General features: G+C 37.1%; 1 protein-coding gene across 12 annotated transcripts in view; it reads right to left on the bottom strand.

Moving 5' to 3' along the window:
• Positions 1-21,717, bottom strand: part of THSD7B (thrombospondin type 1 domain containing 7B) — a 1,030,427-nt gene that overhangs the window by 173,775 nt on the left and 834,935 nt on the right. For all 12 annotated transcript variants that reach the window (XM_070240788.1, XM_070240790.1, XM_070240792.1 and 9 more), the window contains one exon: positions 10,558-10,736. In XM_070240788.1, the coding sequence (XP_070096889.1) occupies positions 10,558-10,736 (179 nt within the window). The remainder of the gene's footprint in view (positions 1-10,557; positions 10,737-21,717) is intronic.

Raw genomic sequence — 21,717 nt, 5'->3', positions numbered from 1 at the left:
TCAGTTAAATCCTCTCGCAAAAGAGTTCACTTGCTCACAGTAAAGACCATTTGCCTTTAGCGGCACAGGGAGAGTCGCTGTCAGAGGGATTGTGGCAGGATGAGGTTAGAATGCCCCTTACTTGTCTTCCTAAGAGAATAATGAGCATGTAGTGCACATCCGTGTCAGCGATGCTTCTTACTGCACTTAGGTTCATTTGGATGGAAGAGGTGTTCAAAGAAGGAAGGAACAACAATGGACTGAGAGAAACGGCCCCTGTTCTAGTCAATAATTGGGTGTCAAGTCACCTGCCTGAGCGCTGGTTACCTCATTTGCAAGATGATGGCATTACATTAGACAGTAGTTCTCAGTCCTGGATGCACAATAGAATCACCTGGGGATTTTTAAAAACACAGTTGTATCCCACCAGCATAAATTATGATTTAATTGGCTTGGGTGGGGAAGCAGGAATATCAAGCTTCTTGAATAAACTAATGTGCAGTCATAATTGAGAAATAGTAGATTAGATACGTTTAGGTTTCTTCCTAACTTGAACTGTCTATTATTCTAACATACGACTGTCCTGGAACATCTCAGTTATGTTCGGTCAGATACTCTTCTTTCATGCCTGGAGAATGCCACCCACAAGTCTCACATGCAAGTCCCACCCTACTCTGCCTCCTGCTTACACCTACTTCTAGGCAAAGAAAACTGTACTTGGTAGCAGTCATAGAGAAAAGGACACAATATTCTGCACAGCTCCTAAAGGGAAAAAAGAAGATATACATAGGGTTGCTCTGAAGCCCTTTGAATGATCTTATTTCTATCTCACGAATTGGGGCGAAGCTTGGTCTCTGTACCAGATTTACTCTTTCCCATCACCTTGGTCCAACATCCACAAAGGGCATGCAACCAATTTCAGGGCAGACCAGATGAGACTACGCAGCCAGATGATTATAAATCTATTTTATCCCAGATGCAAACTACTCAAAATACACCTCTAACTGACCACTGGGCTGTAGTGAACTATGTTTTTATTGGAAAAAAGTGGACTTCTGGTTATCACATGGACAACACAGAAATCATACTACCCCTGGTAAAAAATTACCAATTGAGCAACTTCAATGGTTCCAGGTACTTTAAATCCAGTATAATATCCCTCCAGGTTAATATCAGTAGCAACCTTTCACTGTGCTCTGGCCAAATTACAACTGCCAGTATCTGTATCTTTGTGCCCGTAAGCCTTTTCCAGAACAGAGGAAGCCTGCCTATGCTTAGCCCAAAGTGCATAGACTTAGCATTCCCCTTAACCAGAGACTCTCAGAAACTTCCCTATGAATATCCTACTTCCCTGGCCCTTCAGGTCTGACAAATCTTGGGCATGTGTTCTGCACAGTTTTGCAGAGTTCCCTACAAGCTTAAGCTCCAAAGGCCACTATGGTACCTGGCTTTTATTGGTTTCTTCCCTTCTTTGTAGCACTTCTTATTCACTTTCTTAATGGTGTTCTCCACAGGTGATAAACAATTCTTGTTCTCCAATTCTGTCTCAGGCTCTGCATCTGGAAGAACCCAACCTAAGACAACACCGTTATCCACTTTCAAGGCGCTCATCAGGAACTGGGTAGTATACCTATCTTGGGGGTGGTGGGGAGAGATAGCCAAAGAGTAAAATGAAAAATAAATGAGGAAATCGTATAGTCGGAAAAGGAGAACCAAGGTAGGGTAAATGGGAGGAGTGGAGGTGTAGGGAAGGCAGAATATAGTATTAAACAAGTGGTCAGGTAGGATTTATAATCTTTGGATTTAAATCCAAAGCTTTAGAAATATAAAAAACACACTTATGCAAGTATCAAATGCCCTTTTAAATGAACAAAATATAAGATTTTGGACCAATGATGAATACAACACCATTGTGTTCCTTTGCTCCCCAAACAGAGAAAAGCAACAGCAATTTTACTCTGTGTTATTGCCATTCTGATTTATGACACATGGTCTCTGCTGGCCCCCATTTGACATACAGCATGTTAGAAAGTCAGCTCAATTCAAACTTCTTTCCTAATATCACTACTCAAATTAATTTACCTTCAGTTCTAAGAGTGACAAGACTGTTGTCCATTAGGATGGAAGATGGCTTTGGACAACCCGTCTTCTCTTTGGGAACATTCTTTGGAGGCGAATTTTGCAATTGGTTCCATACCTACTTTCAGCACAGGTGATAAGAACAGTGTCCCTTATGTTGTCCTCTAAGACAAAGAGATTTCTTTTCAAGAAAGCAAGCCACAACTCCCATCTTCCTGTGGCAGTCAATATCTAAATGGCAGTAGAGCATGATTTTAATCCAATGTAGAGGGAATTTGATGAGCAGCTTCCAGAGAAAGGGCAATCATGTAAATCCAAATATCTATTTTCATTAAAGAATGTTTGGTGACATAAAATGAAAGGCAATTCTATTAAAAGATGCCATATTAGACATCAATCAATTGATAGACATGATCAGCCTGAGAATATGAAGCTCTCATTCTTTATGAAAAAGCCTGTATGACGGCTGATGAGAAGATAGGAAGAAGTGGCCCCTTCCTCCTGACTCATCAGCAGCTTCCCTGGCCACAGGGCCTTGCTAATTTGAACATGACTCTGAGCTCAGAGAAACACGGTTGGAGCCAGATCATGAAATGTCTTATAAACGGAATCATGTAGTTTGTATTTCATCCCGAAGGTAACAAGAGACCTGTGAAAGATTTTATGTATGACCAGATTTGTGATTTAGACAGTTCACTGAGGCTACTGTATGAGGACTAGAGTGGAGGGAGGAAGGGAGATTAGAGGCAGAGGAAATATGATGGTTATGAGGGTTGGTAGGAGAGAGGTGAGCAGAATCAGCAAAAAGATAGTGCTCATGCACCTGTTCTCTTCGGGAAGAGAGCTATCACTTGGGAGTTGACAGTAGTATCTGAGATACTGTGATATGAGAATTGCTGAGATGAACAGTTAACACATCCATATGGCTTTCACGCCTCTTTTCATGGTGTCTGACAGGTCATACTTCAACTTAACTGGAATTATGTACTGTCTATATTTAGTAAGATCTGTTTAGTAATTTAAAATGAAATGCCTATTATCTACTGAAGTTGAATATATGCATATCTTATAACCTAGGAATCCTGCTCTTAGGTATGTACCCAACAGAAATGCACACACGTGAGCACCAAAAGACATAGACAAGAATGGTCACAGAAGTGTCATTTTTAATAGCCCCAAACTGGAAACAACCCAAATACCCATCCTTCAACATTAAAAATGGATAAAATGTGGTAAATACAATAAAATAATGGGATATACACAAAATATAACATAAAGCAATGAAAATGAACAAAATATTGCTATACATCACAAGATGGATAAATGTCACAAATGTAATGCTGAGGAAAAGGCGGACACAAAAAAGTACATAGTGTGAAATCCATTTATGTAAGGTTTTTTAAACGATAAAATATTTATAGTGTTAGAAGTCTGAATAATAGTTCTATTTGGTGAGAGGAAGGTGGTAGCGAAGGAGGTGGAGCACAGAGAGGGGCACCTGAGATGTTGATGACATATTATTTCTTGACGTGGGTGCTAACTGAATGCCAAGGTTCACTTTGTGAAAATTCATAGAGCTCTACCCAGGATGATTTGTGTATCTTTCTGTTATATTCCTTAATAAAAATGTTCATACAAAAAAAATCCAAAGAATTACAACTTCATAGGAAACTAGTTACAAATATGTAAAAAGTTATATTCCTTTTTTACCACTAGAAAAAAAATGCAATGCTGAATAAGATATTTGGGAATAAAATAAAAGTCTTCCCATACAGGAAGCAAATGACAGTAGCTTTTACTATGCATCTAAGCTGAGTTACTACAACCAAATATTTGACTTCAAAATGTTCCAGTAGCTAAATGTAAAAAGAGAAGCAACCTACATGACTTCGTTCTAAAAGGCAATATGGTACAGGTGAAAGCAAACTGAGTTGCAAACAGAAATCATGTGCTAGAGACTGAGGAAAAATAATCCTACCTAACATATATCGACTCTAAGCACTTCCTATATATCAAACAATGATGTACGAAGATTATATTTATTTTCATCTTATATTAATTAATACAACAATCTTACGAGATAGTCGTCATTGTTATACCCATTTGACAGATTATGAAATTGAGACTCAAAGGTTAAATAATTGTCTCGTTTCCACAGCTAGTAGATAGCAGGTCAGCGCTGAACTTAGATCTGATTGACTCTTAACCCCTTCTATACGCTCAGTGGGTGAAGCTGGGCAAGTAATTACATCCCTCTAAGCCTTAGTCTCCTCTTCTGTACAACGGGAGGGTCCTCTCAGATTTGCTTTGATTAGCAAACAAATAGTAGTTGTGTTCCTTGTTTAGATTAAGAAGGGCAGGCTAAGTCAACTGCAGAGAAAATCTTTTGCAGAGATGAACTCAGCAGAAACGGTACCCTCAGTGCCAAGAATCTCAATTCTGGCAGTGTTCAGCAACTTGCCTATTCAGAAGAACCAGCAAAAACAAATCTTTGTCAACAAATGCACATTCCAGGATCCACTATAACTGTCCTGATCACAGGCTCCAGAGCAGCAGCCTGGGAAACTGTTTTTATACCAAACTTCCAGCCCGCCCCCCCATCCACAGTGATTTTTCTATTCTTATGATCAGTGAAGGTTATGAAACAATAAACTCTGGATTTCAAAAGATTTAGATAAGCTTCTAAGAGAGACTATTTTTTTCTTGACTCAAGTTATGTAGAAAAAAATAAATTCAACAAATGCTTTTCTGCAACAATCTATCACAGGATCTAGTCAGATCTACATAACTTGCTTTCTGATAATTTAGTATTGGGATAAAGCTTGAAAAATCCAAAGGGTACAAATTTGCACCTAGTAGATAAATAAGTCCTGGAGATCTAATGCACAGCAAAGTGATTATAGTCAACAATATTGTACAATAACCTTCTCTTAATTATTCTCATCACCAAAAGGAAACGAGGACTATGTGACATGAGAGATGTGTTGGCTAATCTATAGTGGTAATCATATTGCAATATATAAATGTATCAAATCAATACATTGTATATCTTAAACACCATGTTACATGTCAGTTATATCTCAATAAAACAGAAAGAACTGTAGAATTCGTATGCCATCTAGAATCTTATTTTTAAATAGATCTTAAGCAAGTTACTTATTTATTTACATTTTAGAAGGTGCTACACTCTCAGTTCACGGTTGAATTTCCTAACGAGCATGTTTAGTATAACTAAATGCCTGTGGTTAAAGTCCGATCTATACTCCTTCAATTCCTCAAGGGAGGAGGAAAGTTTCCATTCTGTATTTAAAGCTTCAATGACAGGATGATTCAGGAAAGGCATGAAAAGTAGTTCTGCCAATATCTTTTCTAGAAAAGAACTTGAGAACTTGTACTTGAAGTATTTGGTTAAGACAACAGTTTTGCAAAATTGCAAACATAGATGATGCGATTTCCTGTTGAAGCTGATGTTATATAATATAATATTGCAGGAATTAAGGGGCTAGTGATAATACGAAGAATGGGGGCATGTTGAAAGATTTCCAGAGACAAAATCTGACAAAATTGGCCTGCTTTACAATTTGACAGCTGTCCCCAGCTAATCCCGAAAACTGTGCTAGGGACAGCAGTACGGACATTTGCCCAGGCAGCCTAGTAGGAAACATCCTAGAGGTACATAGCAACATCTTGAATAAAAACTAAAAGTGAGTTTGAATACATGCAGATTAGCAATACTCAGTGTTAAAAACACAGTAAAATGCAAGACAGAGTGGACATCAAGTATAGGAAAATTGCTTCTCACGAGTGATTCTGGCAGCTCTCGAGAAAAATGATCAAAGTTTCAAAAGATTTTAACAAGCCTGAGGGGTATTACTTTAGAATGATCAAGAGTAGGGTATGTGCGGACGCAAATGTGGTGGGAAGAGGAATTTCTTGAGAAGAAAAAACAATTTTTCTTGGTGATGGTGACAGGGCAAGAAGAAAAAAGAAAAATTGCCTCTCCTCCGAGCTCTACGCAGTTCAATTAGTGCAATGTCACTTGAGAGCATGGAACTTGGGTTGGCAGACAGGCATAAAGGATACAAATGGAAGAATACTAGCCCTGAGGAGGCATTTCATGCTGCCTCTGAGATGGGGTGCGGTGTACCTGGGCTGTGGTATAATACCTACTGTGTTGGGGAGAGGTGAAATGTTTTTGTCTCTGTTAAATCCTCCCAAATAACCCTGAGGAATAAATCACTCTGCATCCCTTAATTCTATGACATATGATGTTTCATACTTAAAGCAAGTTCTTATCAAAGGTGCAAACACCCCCACTGCCCCATGCAAGAACAGTACAGCTGAATGTACTTAATCATGGATAAGCTTGGGCTGCCTTCCATATTAATGCTCGAGATGCCTTCTTGCTCATTACAGTCTGGGGCTCCTGCCAAAGTACTAAGTCCAAAGTGAGCGGACTCTGCCAAGAATGATCTGGACTAGGTTAGGATGAGGGAGTCGGGGTGGTCGAAAAGAAGCGAGAGGCCAAAATTGGTTAAATCAAATTAAACCTTAAGTGGAGCCATATTTTTCTGGGTAAACAAACATTCAGATAGAATGACAGTTATCCTATTTCCACATCCTAATATGCTGCTAATAATTAATGAAGCAGTATTAAAATGAGCATAAGCTATTTCTCCATAGAAACATTTTCTCATCCAAAAGTCTTTTTCTAAGGAAGAAACGTTTATGCTAAAATATATCTGTATATATCTTTGGAAAGAAAGTCTTCTTTAAAACATTATTACTCTGCTATGAAAAATAAAATGCATTATACTCATCATTTCCAAATTTAGACCACTTCTCTTTGGGTAGAAGGCACATCTTTAAAATAGCAATTGTTTCTGGAAATGCACATATTTAATTTATATCCTCACATTCAGTTGCAAACATAACAAAAGCTCTTTCAAAAATGTATTTAAATAGACAGCATACATTTAAAAAAGTATAGGTAATGAATCTCAATGTAAGATTTTTATTCAAACACACTGTGAACACGGATTTGCAACTTATAAACAAAATATAATTTCCTGGAACTTGCTTGTCTTGAGTTGTATAACTCATAAAGGAAAATGTTAAGACCAATGGAGGTTTAATGCCCCATATTCAATCTCCTATTAAGCAGAATTTCAAAATAAAAAATATACAGTAAAAGTGCACTTAAATCCACTCAACACATTATAGACTAAAAATTAAAATATGTATTGTATTATGCACAGCAGAGTCAAGGGCATCAGCCAACTGACCTGATAATCCAGTAAACTATTTAGAAGTTTTCCACCCAGATAAGAGCTTTGGGTATGCTGCATGCCTGAGCTATTTAGCATCACAAATATTCTTAGCAGAAAGCCACTCAAATATTGCTGTCACTTCAGCACTTCTAGAGAAAGAGCTATCATGTTGATAGGTTCTGGTTTAAAAGGGAGGCTTTTTATGAGACATTATAAATATTGATTTCACTAACAGATTCAGAACACTTTATGAGCTTGTGTACATAATACCAACCTTTCTATTTATATCACTGAGTTAGATTTCAACGGGGATCCAAACACCCAGGATTTTTCAGGCAAATCTTGAAAGACTCTTTGGGCAATAATAGTTTGGAAGTTCTTATTTCTTTCTTCCAGAAGAGCTCATGTTTTTGAGAATTTGAATGACAAATCACAGCATAAGAGACTAAAGTTCTAATAATTATTTTTTTCCTAGGGAACTAGCCACCCAGGCATCCAGAGAGAAGGTTTCTTTTCAAATGAAGCGTTCCATGAATATAATTTGACAACCTGCAAGATGGTGTAGTGTGGGCTGGAACGAGTCACAACAGTAGAAAGACAGCCCTTGCCATCAAAAAGACCTTATGATCTAAAGAGAGATGAAGGAGAGTGAACAAGCATGTGCAGCTATGCTAATATTTACATAGGCCTATGCATAACATATATAGACGCATAAGGAAGTTCAATATTTTTTTTAACGAACAGTACGTTAGGCTCAATCTGACATATACTGAATTTTCCTCATGCACAGGGACTAAAGATATGTGCGTCTCTTACTGCTATAATTTGGTTATATTTTTTTTTAAAGCTCTAACTTATGGGTGAATGGATGATAGAGTATTAATGTGGTTCCAAAAATAGGAAAATAAATCTAAACCTAAAAACCAATTGGAAAGGAGACAAATAACCTAAGGCCAGTGATAAAATCGAACTTTACAAAAGAGCCACAGTGGGTGTACCTCTAACTAGATCATACTTCCAGCTTAGAGAAACAAATAGCAGTCTCTTCTAAAGAAGAATTGCCATAAATAATAGAAGCTGGGGAATATTTCCTAAATAATGAAAATTCCTGACAACTCAATTTATTTTCAGGTGAATTAAGAAAATATGGACACCTTCAAACAAATTTCTGTGTATAACATCACACACACAAAAAGGGAATTCTATATGAGAGCGAATATATAATGAAGTCACCACAGATAGCCTTCCACAGATATACTTACAAGTAAACACGTGCTTGCTTTAGAAAAGCCAATTGCTCTGAGGAGAATTTCTTTTAAATTTAGGATTTTTCACAACAGTATTTACCTTGTCCTTCACAGACTTACAGGTGAGAGGAAGGGTTTATTATTTATTGCCCTGATCAATTAACTTACATTAAAATATAAAGTATGCATTGCGGTGAAGTTTTTTGATTCAAGTTTAATTAAGCCACATACATGCTAGAGATCTGAGATCTCTTCATATCAGAATATACTCTGTACTAAATTTATTTCTGATCATTAAATCCTAGGATTCATTTCTGAGCATCACAACAAACAAATGTCTTTGGAATGCTACAATTCCCTTCCTGAACTCAAAAGTTAGAGAGACCGCCTGCAGACAGGCCCACCCTCACTTAATGTTCACCATGGAATTTATCTAAATTATCCTCGAACTTGGGCTTAGTTTTTAGCTTGTACTACTTCTTAAGGTAACAAGTTTTACATGTCAGTTAAGTGTTTAGAACAAGTTTCCATTGAGTTATAACAGGCTTACATATACCTTTATCTTATTCAAACTCTCAAATTTGATAGACACATTTCTATACATTTGCCTTTGCACACTGAGAGTATAGTCTTAAAGTCTATGTTCAAATGAAGTCCTTTATTCTCTTGATAATTCCCTAGTTCATAAAATTAGCATACTAAAATTAGTGTTTAACACTAGTGTTATAAAGGCTTAGCTTTCATTGATAGTTTGAGGAGAAGATGTAAGAATTGTCATACATTATTTATAACTACAGATGCTTAGCAGTTATTTTCCATTTTAAAGGCCTGAAAAATTCCCTGGGGAGGGTCAAATCATCCTCATACAAAGTATTCACTTGAAAGTCTTCCTCCTGACCATACACCTGTTTTATTCCTTTCTTTGTACTGGAGTAAGGCTTATCTCCCAGACTCTCTCTGCTCTAATTACTTCCCTCTTGTTTTCATTAATCATATCTTGCTCTTCCCTTCACCTAACTACTGTACTTGTGGAGGTGTTTTTCTGGCAACTTTTTTGTTGCTTTTATGATCCTCTGCCTTGTTTTCCACAATAGCTTTACAGATGCTTTGAGTGAAGAAATTATGGTCATTATTTTACAACATAACCTTAAAAAACAAGACTAGCATAATACTCTGCCCTGTCTCAGAACATAAATATTTTTTGCTGGAATGACAATTTTTCATTTTCAGTGAGTTATGTGTCTTTTATCAAAACTTAGGAAAAAAATAGCTAGAGATATAGGTCCTGAATTGACAAATGATACCTAAATACAAGTAGTATTAGACACATCATTCAATAAGAATATTCCAATATAATTAAGAATGCTGAGGATGGCAGTTTTATTAGACATCTGTATGGAAGACTATCCTTCGAGGTTCCATTTACGAAAACAGCTTTGACTTTTGGGGAAATGTAGAGAACTAGCTCAGAAGAGACATGAAGAGCTCTGGAAACACCGGCAAGACTGAGAACAAAGAAACCGAGGATGAGGAGTGAGGTGAAGGAAAAATGAGAATACACCTTTGGCGCATATTGATGAGGCCACTAATTATATTTATCGCCATAAAGTCATTGACATTCTCCCAGCATTATTAAGTATATACATGTGTATGTGTGTATATATATGCACACAGGCACACCACCTTCATAATATCATGATTAATCAAATTATACTTCGAGATTATTTAAAAATCAACTAGATTTAATTTCTATAGCATTATTATTTCTAACAATACCAAAGTGGTCTCAGCATTACCTAGGAGTGGACAAGGCTTCTATTACTAATTCCATTATATTAATTTCTGTCCTCTTAGCTCCTCTTTTGAACTTGTGATGACTTTTAATGAGCTGCTTGTAACAAGATAATGACTTCAATTCCAACAAGAAATAATGAAAGGGATAATTTTTTTTAGCATTTTATTTCTTGCTTTGTGCACTTTACCTGATTCTTGAGATCCAACTTGGGACACGGGCGACCTCCATTGTAAGGTTTTTCTTTTAGCCATTTGGATCGAATTCTCACTCCACTCCCACAAGATGAACTGCAAGACCCCCAACTAGACCAGTCGCTTAACTTGCAATCAAACGGACAGGGGATGATGCATTCTTCTTGAACATAACCTGAAAGAAAGAGATTTAAGAGAAGCGAGGAAATTCTGGTCAGAAGGTACTAACAAATTTACTTTCTGTTTCCACTATCACAGCTCAGATTGCTCAACAATGTTCCCACGGTGGCTTCAATAATTTTCTACTGAAATAAACAAAGTTTTAAGAGAGAGACATGTGTGATTGTATCTTCATTCCAAATTTGTGCCATCTGTTTACTTCATAGGCAATTCTGGGATGGAAGGAGCAAGGAAAAGTGTGGTTAGTCCTGCTTTCGGATAAGAAGATATGAAGCAGTTCAAGGCTAATGATGGCACCATCTCCCCTCACTGGGCTTTGTGTCTTACAATTCACCATCTGGGAACAGGGAGCATAATAGAGTCAACCTTTCTTAGTGGCTGTGATCTGAAAGGCTTTCACTGGGCAAGATCTTGATTCTCACCTCCAGGTAGTGTGACGTGGAGGTGGGAGGAGAGTGGACCACAAATTAGAGAGAGCAGGATATTATTGCAAGAAGAAAGTAGAAGAGTGAAAGGTGTATAATGAGATATGGGACCGGAATCAAGAGATATGGGTTGAAGTGCAGATGCATATGTTCTAGCTTTATTTGGTCTTGTTCCTGTCCTTGGTTCACTTCTTGCTACCGTCTTTCTCTGGATGATCTCATTATTTAACCATCACCTCTACCAATCACGACCAAATATGTATTTCCAATTCTGATCTCTCTACTGAGTTCTATACCACCTACTGATACACTCAGTTGGATGCCCAATTACCCCCAAACTCAACATGTCAAAAACTGAGACCATAAATATCTTCCTAAAACATTCTAATTCTCTTGTATTCCTCATCTGTTTGTTTGTTTTTTGTTTTTTTTTGAGGAAGTTCAGCCCTGAGCTAACTACTGCCAATCCTCCTCTTTTTGCTGTGGAAGCCTGGCCCTGAGCTAACATCCATGCCCATCTTCCTCTACTTTATATGTGGGACACCTACCACAGCATGGCTTGCCAAGTGGTGCCACGTCTGCACCTGGGATCCAAACCTGCGAACCCCGGGCCACCAAGAAGCGGAACGTGCGAACTTAAGCAGTATGCCACTGGGCTGGCCCCTGTATTCCTCATCTTAAATAACTGTAATATGTCTGATTCCTGTACCCTGGTGTACATGCCTGTATAACCTCTTTCCCTTGAGTCTGGGCTGGATTTGTAAATATGATAGAACATCACTCCCTTGATTAGGTTATGGTATGTGGCAAAGGGGACAAGAACTCACAGATATAATTAACATGCCAAATCAGCTGATTTTGAGTTAATCAAAAGGGAGATTATCCTGGGTGGGTCTGACTTAATCAGGGGAAAACTCTTGATAGAGTGACTACGTTCTTTTTGTGGAGAAAGAGATTCTCCTGCTGACCTCAAAGAAGCAAATAGGCATGCTTTGAAATGCCTATGGAGTGGCCACCTGGCAGGGGACTGCAAACAGCCTCTAGGACATGATGGCAGCTCCTGACTGTCAGCCAGCAAGAAAAGAGGGGCCTTAACTTTATGGGTGTGTAGAGATGAATTCTGCCAACAGTTCCAAGGCAGCTTGGAAGAGGAGCTTTCCCCAGTCAAGTCTCTGCTGAGACCTCAGCCTTGGCCCATACCTTGACTGTATCCTGGTGAGACTGTTAAACAGAGAATCTAGAGAAGCCAGCCCTATACTCCTGACTCATGGAAACTGTGAGATAATAAACATTTTGAGCTGCTAAATTGGTGGTAATTTGTTATGCAGCAGTTGAAAATTATCAGATTATCCACAATAAAAATCTCACAGTTATCTTAGACCTTCCTCCATCTTTTACACATAATTAATAGGTACAATAAGTTCCTATATTGAAACATCACAAATATGTCCCCTACTCTACAATTCCTTTGTCAGTCCCTGGTTCAAGATGTCACTGTTTCTGGCCCAGAATACTGCAAAATTCTCTCCAGTCATTTCCCTCTTTCCTAATCATTCCCTTTTGGTATGGGTCAGTCACTCAGAGGAAAAAGTTAATTTTCTAAAATCATAACTTGTGCTACTCCTCCTTTTAAAACCTTTGCTGATTCTCCACCGCCTTAAAAATAAAGTGCCAACCGCTTTGTAAAAACTGTAAGATTCTTTATAAAAGGTTCTAAACAAAGGTTTTCAAACTTGGCTGTAAAATATATTCCTGATGTTCAGGAAAATCTGCAGAGCAATTCGAGCAGAATCTCAGAGGACAAGAGCTAGGCATCGATAATTTTCAAACATCCCCAGGGGATTCTAATGTGCAGTCAAGTCTGAGAACCACCTCCCTAACTTGTTTTCTCCCTGCCCTTCCCTCTCATATATCTTGAAATATGTCCATACAGACTACTCCATCTTCTCCCATAATATTCATGCCTTTCCTCATGCAAAAACTCTGCTTTCTCTAACCACTTTAGCCCTCCTGGTTCATCACTTCAACCACTCTCTTGCCAATATGGCTGACCACCCAGCCCTATCGTTCTTCTGCCATATGCCAGTCTGGTAAAATGTCAGAGCTAGACTGGTCCAGCTGTTTTCTACTCTGTGTTTAACACTGGACTACCAAGCAGAGATGAAGAAAATGTTAATACCACACTGTGACACTTCAATGTGTAGTCTCTGTCGTCAACCAGGTTCTCACACTTCTTGGTGATTCTTTCTGAGTTTCCTTCTCACTCCCATTCCACATCACAGCTTTTCCAAACCTTCTCCACCTGTTTTCAAACTTTTAAGACCTCACTTCCACTTTCCCCTCCCCAAAATAGAAAGAAATGAATATGAAGAACTCCTTCAATTTCCTATGAATATATCCGTATGCATTGCCATCTTTTTTCTTCTCTCTTCATGTTCCAATGGAAAAGCCATTTATTTTCCTATATTAGGTACATTTTCACCACTTGATCTCTCTCCAAACTCTTTCAGGACCTTGTTTTGTTGATTGCATTTCTCTTCTCTCTCTCAGTATGTTTGTATTATATACATTTATTTTATACTGATATTTCTCTTAGATAATATTAGAATGACTTTATATTCCCCAAGAGAAAGTACACAAAACATATAAGAGTCATCAGGAAGGGTCCTTCTGCACTTGAAAAAAAAATGCTCCATTTGAGGTTGTTAAAAGACTAATTCTCTATTGTTTAACATAATTGTAATTCTACAGTCCTTTCTAAGGAGCTTTGATCACCAACTCATTATTTGGTACATAATAAATGGTAAATATAGGATTAAATAGGGGCCACAGGCATTACTTAATTTTACAGAGAAATTGAGTCACAAAACGATTCCATTCACTACTGAATAAAAAAAACAGGAGTAGTAATTAAGTGGAAGTAACTCTCATGGCATGCATGCCTCAAATATGAAATTCCAGAAAATTTCATATAAATAACTTAAATGTTTGAATGCCTATATAGATCCTATCTTAAAGAAGATTTTGAATTAGATGCCCTTTTAATTCAAAGAGATTTTAAATCATTTTCATCTATACCTGCATATTAAGGATTTTAATTAGAGAGCTTCTAGCAATACTTTTCTTTTTGTTCCCCATGATAACATGTAAACCCAGAGGATCTCTATGAAAGTCAAGGTCATAAATTCAATGAGTATAAAATAATTTTGAAATTCAACAGGACTAGGCAACAGTGACATTTATTTTTCAGGAAAGTTATTTTCACGCTAGAGTATACCCCAAAGGAACGCCCTGAGTGAGAACCATTAACAATTGCATATTCTCATACATATCTCATAATTGAAAGGATTAGTTTTACTCACATACTTAATACTTACAATTTTTGGCAACAGAATATGATCAAGTTGTCACTACCTACAAGGTTAACCTGCCAGATGAGAACACCAATTCCGACTATGGAAATTTTCCTAATGTTTCTAAAACTCATTTACATAAAATATACCACAGCATAGCTTCACTGGCAACATTCATAAATCTAACTTCAGTTGCTATGAAAGAAGCAGTTTTTCTACCAAAAATATTTTACACTATAATTTATATGCAGAATACATTGCTTAGACCATCATATTACTTGGCCTGGGGATGCTTTGATGTTCTATTTTGGTTATCTGTATGCATATGAAGTTAGGTATGAAATAGTCATTACAGAATTATTAATAGAGCATACGCCCAACATTGTGATTTTGTAAACCATATATATAGTAAGTGCTCGAAAAGTATCTGCTGATCTTCTAGATAGAGATAACTGAATAGGATTCGTAATGGTATCTCTATTTATGTTAAACTGGAGGAATTTATTTAATGACTTATATGCATTAGGGCTGAAGCCCAGGGACCTGGAATGCCTTTCAATCTATATTACTAACCCCCAAATATTGCTTTGTAGGTTAGAGCAATGGATGGAGAGAAAACGTAACTCTCTGAATAAGCCAGTCTCATTGATAAAACTACTTCCTAGAAAATTACCTGCTGTATATTATTTTTCTCCATCATTTAAACACTAACACATTTCTCCCACGATAAGATCTTGTTTTGGAGGACATGAAGGAAGAAAATATTGATGAAATTAAGCTTGAAGAAATAACCTAGATTAATTTACTTATATTTTTCTACTGTGTAAAACAATGGCAGACATCCTACTAGACGGTGCATGCTCTACTTACTGAAATTTTGCTAAAATAATGAAAACACAATACGAAAAATAAGACAGGGAAAAGATAAACATTATCTCTTTCTCACTTCAAAGTGAAGACCTGGGAGAATCTTGTGAGTTAAAATGATATCATGTCTTCATTTCTCAATATTTAAAGATTTACTGTTTTAATTTGTACATTTTGTTACTACTATTTATCTAGTACTGCACCATCCTTAAAAGTATCTGATGACTTACGTCAGAGAAGTTTAGAGTAGATATTTGCTTAGGAGAGGAGGGGAAGAAATAGGGGCAGATGTTTTGACACTGTTGCAAGAATGATAGTTTGAAGAATTAGATTAATACTTTGCCAGTGTTCTCAAGGGAATAACTGACAGTATGAAACATTTTTTTTAAATCTCAATCCATTAGTGTGTGGAAATGTAGATCACACTCAATAAGGTTGCCAGCTTGCTTTGGGCAATTTATATTTTGGCCTAGGAATACTCCTCATGAATACCAGCTACATTCTTTCAAAAGTGGTTTCAACCTTGGTTAGGGCTCTGTGGGGCCTGAGAGAGGAGAGCTGGAAAGCATCTAAACTATCATTCTCTTCTTTTTTAAATTTTGAGTTATTAAAAGAAAGTTTTTGAAAACATCTTTATTACATATATAAAAACCCATCAGCATAAACTCTCTAATGTTAAACATTACCACATGATTATAGTATTGCAAATAACAAAGTATCTTATTTGAACCCACAACCTAATCAGATACATGAATTATAGCTGATTTAGAAGTTACACAAAGTTCAAATAATCACATTGACAAATACTAAATAAGTTTTCCTAGATTGCTTAAAACTCAAATATTTCATAACATAATTATTTATTAAATTTTATTATATCTACCAGAAAAAAATTCTCTGAGTGTCAAGCAGTTGCCTTAATTAAAAATAGAATTTACTGGTGTACTTTATTTTAGATGCAGATGAGCCATTTAAGGTAATCTAGGCAAAAAGCTTCATTTTATAGACTGGTCAGAATACAAAGGGAACTCAAACCTGGACTTGACTAGGATACCCAGCTCACTGTCAGGTAGAAAAGTTATTATGGCTCCAGAATGTTCTCTTTAGTGCTAGAATGACAAAGTAGAAAATCAACCCTGCCCTTGAAGAAATTTATATTTTGGAAGAGATTAGTCTTATAAATGAGCAAAAAACATAGAGTATAATCAACTACTTAAATTATATAATACAAATAACATATACAAATTATATGTCAATTTGAGGTAACAAATGGATTCTGGCTTCAAGTTTCTAAGTAATTCATGTGAAAATATTAATGACATGACTTGTGGTAGACACAGGTTTTTGACTAATTGCTTATCCGGTTCACTCGCTATAACAAAATGTATCAGTGTCAATTTAATCAATCAACCAAATCATATAAAGAACTGATGTTTTAAATTGAGTTGTCCAGGCAATTTAATCAAGATGGTGTCTCCAGTTGTTCATATGGACAGAGTTTCAGCATTAATAACCTTGTGCCAGGTTCCTCCAGGCAGACAAGAGATGTTTTTCTCTTAGAAGATATTGAGGATATTAGAAAGAAATGAAACACTAGCCACAGAACAACCTGAACTGTTCAATTAGGACTCTGTGTACTAAAGCGGTTTCTATGATGACTGCAAATAAGTGCTGTTAAAATTAAAATGACTGAATGCTTCAACCACATAATAAACTTGGCATTTGAAACACTACAAAGATACACAGACGTTGACAAGCCAATATTACTGAGTAATTCTTAGAACTGTGGCTTCGAGAGCCTGTATGACATCCTCTCATTACATCTCCTCGCCCTAAGAAAATCTCAAATTATACCAAACCTTCTCTACTTTACATTTCCTTTAAAAGCTCTGAAAGCTGATCTCAGAGCATGTCTTGTATTCCTCAGGGCTATACCCTAAATATTTGAGGTTCTGCTCCTGGACATGTGGTATGACTGCACTTCCCTGCCCCTTAAGTTTGGTAAAATCTTATAATTTGCTTTAGCCAATGAAACGTGAGCAGAAGTGAAGCATGCCACTTCTAGGTGGAAGGTTTAAGAGCCCGATATAATTTGACGCACCCTTTCTTTCTCTATGCCACAGGGACCAGAAATGTTCTGTATAGTGGCTGCTCCATCAACCACGGTCCTGGAGCAGAGCCCTCAGCGGACCCAAGATGGACACGGGTAGCGAATGATCTTTGTGGCTTTCAATCACTGAGATCTTGAAGTTGTCTGTTTCATTTGTTACTATACCATAACCTATCTCATCCTGATGGAGTATCTTCAGAAGATGAAGTAAAAAGCCCCATGGAACAAATATTTAGAGTATTTTGAGAATTGATATATAACGTCCTGAGAAAATAACATTAAGCTATATTAGCAGTTAGCAGTCTGATGGCCGCACCATCAAATGAGAATGTGACTTTGCAAAAGTTGAGCCTATGGATGTATATTTCAGGAAAATTTATAATTTATTATTTAAAAAAGGACTGGTGATATGGATTATAAATCAAGGTCTAATCTTATATGATCTGGAGTAAAATATTAAATCTCAACAGTTCAGTTTCCTCATGTAAAAATAAAAATGTAATAATACTTGTCCTTTTTAACTACCTTTAATACTCTAAGGTCAAAAAATATAATAAGTAGAAGTTTCTGGAAAAATTAACATACAATATAAATGGCATACTAATATTTTACCACTACTGAAAGCAATATAGCAAGGTAAAAGTTTTTTTTCTTGTCTTGTTTTTAGTGCTAGTTAATGACAGAGACTATAATTCCATAAAGATATTTTAGCAGAGTTATAGGAAATAATTTTCAAATTTGGGTACCATTTCTCATTCCAGATCATTTCCATATAAATTAAAGGCTAGGATAACATTGACGGAATAAGAGATTCTGTATTGCATCAGTAAATCAATTGCTGTTTGAGTCCATCTCTGTCTTTCCAAGTTGGCTGTCACCAGCCAAAGCCAGATACTCTCTCACGGGGACTATTATAAAGGCCCCTTAACTGGATCCAGGTCTCCAATCTCTTCTAATCCATTCCATATCTGATTAGCTGCCACATTAATGTCCCAAAATGAAATTCTAAATATATCATGACCTAACTTAAAAAAAACATGTAAAGCATGGCAGAATTTTGATAAAAGAATGGACATGAAGAAGGTATTGTAGACAGGAGAGATACCACAAATTAAGAAGATGTGCATGGACCCAAAATGTTCATAAGTCAACAGAGAAATCTTCTGTACAAGAATTAGAGGTTGAGAGGAAATATGAAATGGGTTAGGTTAGGTGGGGCCACACTGGGAGGTCATGCTGGAGGCCTTAAAAAGCTGATTAAGATTCCTGATATTAATTCAGATGTGCAATTGGATTGAAGAAAAGAAAGCATGAGAACAGAAATTTTTTTTAAGAGATGATTGGAAAATTCAAAAGTTAAGTGACAAATGGCAAGGCCTTAGGCTAAAAGACCACTATATTTATATATAAACATTGAATTTACATATATATGTTGTTAGAGAACAATGTAATGAAACATGACAGAGTATTGCTTACTACTAGCTCTGACATGCACACATGGCTAATATACTGTCTAAATGGAAATGACTATCTTCAAAACCACCAATGAACCAGCTCTCTAAATAGCCACTTCATTTACCAACTGTTAAGAAAGATTTTATAGAATTAATTCTAACAATCAGCAATGGCCAGTTTCTGAGTACGCAGATGTTTCTAAGTATCCCATGGGATTCAGAAATATATGAGCTTGGAACAAAAGTGTTTCTGTCCTTTTTGCTTCATCTCCTAGGTCCCTACAGGAAGCTCTGACCTGAATCTAGGGCCAGCATACTAAATGTATTTATTGTCTATTTGCTTACCTATTTTGTTTATTTATATATTTATTTTGAAGCCAAGACTTCAGTATTGGGAGATTTCATATGAAAATAAGGATTTCTGATATCTTTTGAAAATGTGGAAGATCTAGGAACACCTGGGTCCTCCTCCTAGCATGACAACAATTGGCTGGAACTGTGTAGCAGGGCATCTTCATATGAAACACACCCTCGCATCTATTACAGTCCCTGAGAGTGATAGTCCAAACTTCTAAACTAAGCATTTCGCTACAAAAAAAGCAAAGCAAACATTTAACCCATAATTTCAATATAAAAACAGATGGAGTGGGGACTGCTTGTACTGTAGGGAAAGGTGGAAGATACAGAGACCCACCCGTCTGGTCTCACACTGCTCATCACATGACAGGATCTATGAGGAGCCTAGCTAGGAACCTCCACCTTGGGAGAGGCCCACAGAACAGAGAGTTCCTAAAGCTTAGGCTTCGTTAGGTGAACTAATGAGTTTTACTGTCATCAGTACCCAAGCATATTACTAACACCAGCATTTAAACATAATTCCTAAAGGTGGCAACAAGAGACATCCAAAATACCTATGACAGCATGAATACCTAGACCAAGGTGGATGAAGTCACCCTCCATTCAGAGCCAACCTCCTTCAAACTCTGTAGCACAGGGGCCAGCCCCATGGCCAAGTGGTTAAGTTCATGCACTCTGCTTCGGCAGCCTAGCGTTTAAATGGTTTGGATCTTGGGCGCGGACATGGCACTGCTCATCAGGCCACGTTGAGGCAGCGTCCCACGTACCCCAACTAGAAGGACTCACAACTAAAATATACAACTATATACTGGGGAGATTGGGGGAGAAAAAGCAGAAAAAAGAAAAAAATGATTGGCAACAGTTGTTAGCTCAGATACCAATCTTTAAAAAATAAAAGATTATAAAAACAACAAAAAACTCTGTAGCACAGAGCAAACATCATTAAGTGATAAGGTGTGCATGAAACAAACTTCAGAAATGAAACTCTACTTTTTATTTGCTGGAATCTTGGGTCATCCAGACAATGATCTGTACTCTTGAACAATGAAACAAGTTGTTATTACAAATTCTAAATTATAGATTACATGATGAAGAAAATTTACTTCCAAAAGTTTGCTTTTGCCAAAGAACTGCATCTTTCACTGAGCTAATGCAGAAATCAATGTACTGGAATGAGTTCACAGTACATTAACTCCTTGCAAGTTACTGTAAAAACCTCTGAAATATCACCAAGGTGTTAAAATTAAATATGACTTCCAGCCTTGATTTACACTGCGTGCTGGTAATGGTGGATTGGTTTCACTTACCAAGAAATTTGTTTTTTAATGGATTGTGCAATAGCTAACCCAGAGAGTTACATTTAGGCTTCTCTTGTCTTCCATAGACAATCAGATATCTTATGATTTTACTTAACGATATTTAAGGACATACCTGCTAAAGGAACAAAAGAAGTTGCGGGGTGAGGGGTGGAGGATGAGATATTTAATTTTCCTCTAAGAAAATTGAAATAGTCAGCAATCTTCTAGTTACACTAATAGTGTCAAAGAACTATGGATAATTCCAATGCACAAAAAGAGAGGACTTTTTACGCAGAAAAAGTCTTAAGGGCGACCAGAAATAGCCCTTGGAAGAGAAAACGAAAGCAACAGAAAAAGAGAGCTTATTAGTTTCCTTGGACTGTCAAAACAAATTGCCACAAACTGAGTGGCTTAAAACAGTGAAAATTTATCCTCTCATGGTTCTGGAGGCCAGAAGTCTGAAATGATGCTGTTTGTAGGCCTGTGCTCCCTCCAAAGTCTACAAGAGAAAATCCTTCCTTGCCCTTCCAGTTTCTGGTGGCTCCTGGTGCTCTTGGCTTGTGGCAGCATTCCTCCAATTTCTACCTTCTTTTCACATGGTCATCCTCCCTGTGTGTCTCTGTGTCTCAAATCTCCTTCTTCTTTCTTTTGTAAGGACATCAATCATTGGATTTAGAGCTCTCCCTACACCCAGGATGGTCTGATCTCAATTCCTTAATTATATTTACAAAGACCCTATTTGCAGATAAGCTCACATTCACAAATACTGGGGGTTAGGACTTAAATGTATCTTTAAGGAGATATAATTCAACCCACTAGAGAGAGGAATGAAGACTATGATAAGGAAGGCACTATAACACATGGATGAGAATCTGGCCTTTGATATCAAGCTGATCTAGGCCTATATCCCATGTTAACATGAGGGGCTTCATTCCTCCAAGCGTCAATTTTATCATCTGTAACAAAGATTGGCAAGCTATGGCTTGCAGGTCAAATCCAGCCTCTGCCTATTTTTGTAAATACAGTTTTGTTGGCACAGAGCCACATACATTTAAGCATTTTTTATGGCAGCTTTTGTACTGCATCAGCAGAGATGCGACAGACAGTATGAC

The sequence above is a fragment of the Equus caballus genome, chromosome 18 (assembly GCF_041296265.1).
Source record: "Equus caballus isolate H_3958 breed thoroughbred chromosome 18, TB-T2T, whole genome shotgun sequence".
Classification (NCBI taxonomy): domain Eukaryota; kingdom Metazoa; phylum Chordata; class Mammalia; order Perissodactyla; family Equidae; genus Equus; species Equus caballus.
Note: the sequence above shows the minus strand (reverse complement) of the source record. Positions and strands in the feature narration are given on the sequence as shown.